Source organism: Penaeus japonicus, unplaced genomic scaffold (assembly GCF_977035675.1).
Source record: "Penaeus japonicus unplaced genomic scaffold, GWHDUDI00000001_assembly GWHDUDI00000003, whole genome shotgun sequence".
NCBI classification, from domain to species: Eukaryota; Metazoa; Arthropoda; class Malacostraca; order Decapoda; family Penaeidae; genus Penaeus; species Penaeus japonicus.
This window is the reverse complement of record NW_028234405.1, coordinates 33,464,508-33,469,507: the sequence shown is the minus strand read 5'-3', so window position 1 is coordinate 33,469,507 and position 5,000 is coordinate 33,464,508. Positions and strand designations below refer to the sequence as shown.

The following is a 5,000-nucleotide window of genomic DNA, read 5'->3' as shown; positions in this document are numbered from 1 at the left end:
TAATACATCCATCTCCTTTAACACTATAATATCAAACTACTCTGGCGTGAGGAATGTTCCACCTTATTCATCTCGCTCTTTAAGAATAATTTAAAAACCTTTTCTAAGTCCTTACTTAATAACCCTTCCCCAGAAAAAAACAAAACAAGAAAAACAAGACAATGAAAACCAAAGAAAAAAAATACAAATGGCTACTTTCACTGATAATGAGCTTACAAGCCCTTATTGAAGTAGACTGTGTTGGGTATCTTTCCTTCACACTTGCTTTGCATTGCAGCATAAAGTTGGGGCTCGTATTTGGACATTGTTGAAGTACTGAGAGAGCTGAAAGTATAAAGAAATATTAACAATGATAAAAATATAGAAAATAAAACAGAAAATAAGAGGATGAATACTTCATCAGTTACATCTAGAATATCATACAAACACAAGCTTCAGTCTTCCCAAAAGGACACTTTGGTTACCATAAATATTGCATAAAAATTACAATGCTTCAAAATATTTGATAAGTAATTGATCCTACTAGTGCCTTTTCAATATAAATTAAATTAATTACATTTTATAAATCCTAGCAATACAATGTTTGACTGATACATTTGTATTACAAAAATCTTCAATTTGACAAAAGTATTAAAAGTATATATAAAAATTAACAATTGCACAATGCAAGATATTTTCTTTATGGAATTATTCATATTCATTCATACTATCCTCTGCATTTATAAAAACACACTATGCTTATTTTTTTAATCTGCTTTTTAAGTCTACAATATATAAGGAATAATTCTTCAAAATGAATAAGATAAAAGGAACTTCAAGGAACTATTTTGTCCCTTATTAAAGATATTTGGTTTTCCAGAATCTAATGGCCAACTGTCAACTTTTGACAACCAGATGAGGACACAGAATTAGGAATCTATATCTGTATTTCTTCCTTTATATTGCATATTGTACAAGCAATTTTAAACTTTTTTTTATAGTATTTGTATATTGTATATGTATTTGCTTATTATCTATGCATTTTACATTTTTGCATATACATGTATTTCTGCAGTGTATTGTATTTGCTTACTGTATATGAATTTCAGCATTTTGTATTGAATTTGTTTACTGATCATGTATTTCTACCCTTTTTTTATATATAGTTTGTATTTTATCTTTATATCTTCTGTGCAGGCACTGATAAATATTATCATTTTATATAGTTTGTATAACTGTATGTAAGGTTCTTTTTATCATATTTGTATGTTGTATATGTATTTCTGCACCTTTGTACTGTACTACTTTTAGTTCTTGTATAGGTATTTCTACACATTGTACTATGTATGATGTATATATACCTTTTATTTTATTTTTATTGCATTTGATTATTGTGCATGTATTTCCACACTTTGCTTTGTATATGTATATGCAAAAATAATAATACACTTTTTGCATTTGTATCATTCTACATAACTAATTGATAATGATTTGAATAGTAAAGCATTTATGGTGAACTCTTGATCAAAGGCTTTAAGTCTGAAGGCCATAGGATAAAAGATCGAAGATACAGAGATGTACAGATGTAAATGACATATGCAGATGTAGATGTAGATGTTGATGGAGTGTAAATGTAAATTCTGATTCTGGAGTAGGCAGACATAACACCCTCTAGTGCTTTTGCTTAATGGACATATTCAAGCTAGTTAGATCGAAACAGTTTAGTAATTTGGAGTATGCATAGAGAAATAATACTATATCTGGTTGGCTATACAAACCTACCATTCTGACCCATGCTAAATTATTATAAAAGTAATCTAGTAAAAGAAAATGATGATAGAAACTTATATAAAGCGGCACTGAACGAACAATAACAACAAAAGAACAGAGACCACTGACCACTTCTGATTGAAGAGTGAGCATGCCGTAGGGGTCATTAAGGTGAGGATGAGCCCACACGCCAGGGTCTGGAAGGGGGCATTGAGGCGAGGGTTCCTCCTCAGCCAGGCCTGCTTCTCCAGCCGTTCCATCAGGACTGGCAGGATGGTCATTCCAGGGGCTGCCATGATGATACGGGAAACTACCACTTGCGTGATACCTTTCGCAGCTGCCAGCTGATTAACGTAAGGGAGAATGGAGGGATGTAAAAGAGGGGGTGGAAAAGGATAAAAGGTTGTAAATGTGAAATTGCTTCTGCATTACAAAAGCAGGATATTAAGACTTTCTTATCCTAAGCAACACCTCTTGCATCTCTTCCCTAAAATGGGGATAATACTTCTAACCTTTATAGTAATACATTATAATCTTTCATATTTAACTGATAAATCTCAGGCAATGCAAAACAGCAAAGTAAAACATAAACCACAAAACAACATCTTAATATCTAGTACCTTAGACTCTCCTAATTCGTTTCCTTCGTCATCGCAAACTGTAATTCCATTTTGTATTTCATTCTGCCTCATCAGTGGAATGTTAATGCAATTTGCAGCAGCTACAGCAGCAAAGGGCACAAATCTCTATAATATACAAAACAGAAAAATATACATTATGAAATACATTATGAGAAAAAAAACTATATTTTCAATATGGCTATATTTTCAAATATATAAAAGACAATTCACTATAATAATAATAAAAAATAAAAAAAATGTGGGGTTATGTATATTAAAAAGTGCAGTTATGATACAAGTGTGATAGGAATTTATCCATGGTTTTTCATACATTACACCCATGGGTAATACAAATTAAAATTCTAAAACAAAATAAAATAACATGTTTACTTCTAGTTATGAAAGATGGAAAATGACTAAAGGACATCATGACTGAAAAAAATCCTATATCTCTACATCTTCAAACCTAGTTGACCATAATCCTAGAAACAGAAAATCCTACAATTAAATGAAGGCCCCTTCCTTGTCTGATTTATGAATTTTGGTCACCCTGAACTTACTGTCGACTGTAAGTGTGTGGATAAGTGTGTGGATATGTGTGCGTGGGCATGTGCGTGTGCGTGTGCGTGTGCGTGTGCGTGTGCGTGTGCGTGTGCGTGTGTGTGTGTGGAGATGGAAAGGGAGAGAGGTAGAGGGGGATGGAGAGAGGAAGAGTGGGAGAGGGAAAGAGAGACAGAGAGGGAGAGGGAGAGGGAGAGGGAGAGGGAGAGGGAGAGGGAGAGGGAGAGGGAGAGGGAGGGAGGGGAGGGAGAGGAGAGGAGGGGAGAGGAGAGGAGAGAGAGAGGAGAGGGGAGAGGGAGGGAGAGGGAGAGGGAGAGGGAGAGGGAGAGGGAGAGGGAGAGGGAGAGGGAGAGGGAGAGGGAGAGGGAGAGGGAGAGGGAGAGGGAGAGGGAGAGGGAGAGGGAGAGGGAGAGGGAGAGGGAGAGGGAGAGGGAGAGGGAGAGTGTGGGTGTGGGTGTGAGTGTGCGAGTGCAAGTGAGTGTGCATGTGAGTGTCCGTGTGTGTGCATTTGAGTGTGCGTGTGTGTGCGTGTGAGTGTGCATGTGAGTATGAGTGTGAGTGTGCGCATGAGTGTGAGTGTGCGCATGAGTGTGAGTGTGGGGCAATGAGTGTGAGTGTGAGAGTGTGTGTGAGCTTGCACATGTGCATGTATGATGTAAATAGTATTTGTGAGTTTCTATGTTGTTACAACTGCCAACTGTATAGATCTAGCCCTAGTATTAGCATTTAATCAATACAAATTGGTTTCTGTGCCACTTTACTTTTAACAACTGATTTATTTCTAAATCATTAATTTTTATGCAAACTTAGTTCATCTTACATTTGGGTTTTGTGACTTGCCAAAATTATATATTCTAACAGAAAAGCCTAATAAGGAGTAATTTAGTTTGGTTTATAAAAATGCAAATACTATGCATGAATTATGCTGAGAAACTATGTTATATCTTTTTTCAATCAACTTCTTAAGTGTGTTATAAGAGGTATATATAATGTATAAACAAAATAAATAAATTTCGAAAATCCCTCATGTCACAGGATAACATGTGGAGGAACTTTTAAAGATAGAATTTTTGTCAGTCTGACAAACATGATGATAAGTGACCAGATTGAGGCTGTATACTAATAACATCTAAACTTTGAATATGACAGAGCTTGGTTACAATAGAAACTACCCAGGGTTTTTATGGGCTTCATAAAGAATGAGGCATAAAGTAAATCTAATTTTGTCAAATCTTTAGTATAAATGAATTATCAACCCATTGTGGACAGGGCGCCTAACAATTTAACTGGTAGTCAGGATGGGCGGTCTACAATGCTGGTGGCATCAGCCAAAAATTAGAGGGACGGGTAAAGTGTTTTTCCACCCTCTGGGTATCACAGACTAGCTCAAACAATATTTTTCCATAAATACATCACAAAATGCAGGTTTAGGCTGACTTTGGAATCCTGTACCTCTGAAGCTAGTGCTACCACAGCCATAATACTTCATGACAGTGTGCACGCTTCAACTGTGAGCAGATCCCGATGTCACGTCAAGTAAACATTGATAGCCGTCTTTTAGGTCTAATCAGTGCCGTTATGTATGTCATGACACCTGTACTCAATGGGTTAGAGGTTTATGATCTACAAACCAGAAAAGTATTAACTTTAGGGTTAAGGAACTGGGTCATGAGCATGGGGATACTTGCTAAGCCCCCTACCCCACCAATATATTGTTTTGAGGGGGTTAATGAAAGTTAACATCCAAAATACTATTTTTCAGGTGAAGTGGGAGCAGTGTTTTACTGAGCAGTGTTAAACATCCATAGAGATATTAACCCCTTCGACATGATGACGCGTATACTGCGTCATCGCAGCGCTCGCGTCAAATCCGAGGACGCGCATACTGCGTCATGGCTCAGTTCTGGTGGAATTGAGTTTTCTTTCTTCCGGATACTGTACGAGATCTTTCAGAATAGAGGTCGGATATGATACGATATATTACTTGACTTTCATTATTAATAATTTATTACATAAGAGTGGGATTTGCTTATACCAGGGGAAGCATTGATTGGCCCTGCTAGCAATCAT

The 5,000-nt window shown here is 36.5% G+C and overlaps 1 protein-coding gene across 5 annotated transcripts in view; it reads right to left on the bottom strand.

Moving 5' to 3' along the window:
- Positions 1 to 5,000, bottom strand: part of Sfxn2 (sideroflexin 2) — a 10,317-nt gene that overhangs the window by 10 nt on the left and 5,307 nt on the right. For all 5 annotated transcript variants that reach the window (XM_043038415.2, XM_043038412.2, XM_043038413.2 and 2 more), the window contains exons 5-7: positions 2,370 to 2,495; positions 1,879 to 2,093; positions 1 to 324 (exon numbers count right to left, since the gene is read on the bottom strand). The exon at positions 1 to 324 is cut by the window's left edge and continues 10 nt beyond it. In XM_043038415.2, coding sequence (XP_042894349.1) covers positions 213 to 324; positions 1,879 to 2,093; positions 2,370 to 2,495 — 453 coding nt within the window. In that variant the 3' untranslated portion in view covers positions 1 to 212. The remainder of the gene's footprint in view (positions 325 to 1,878; positions 2,094 to 2,369; positions 2,496 to 5,000) is intronic.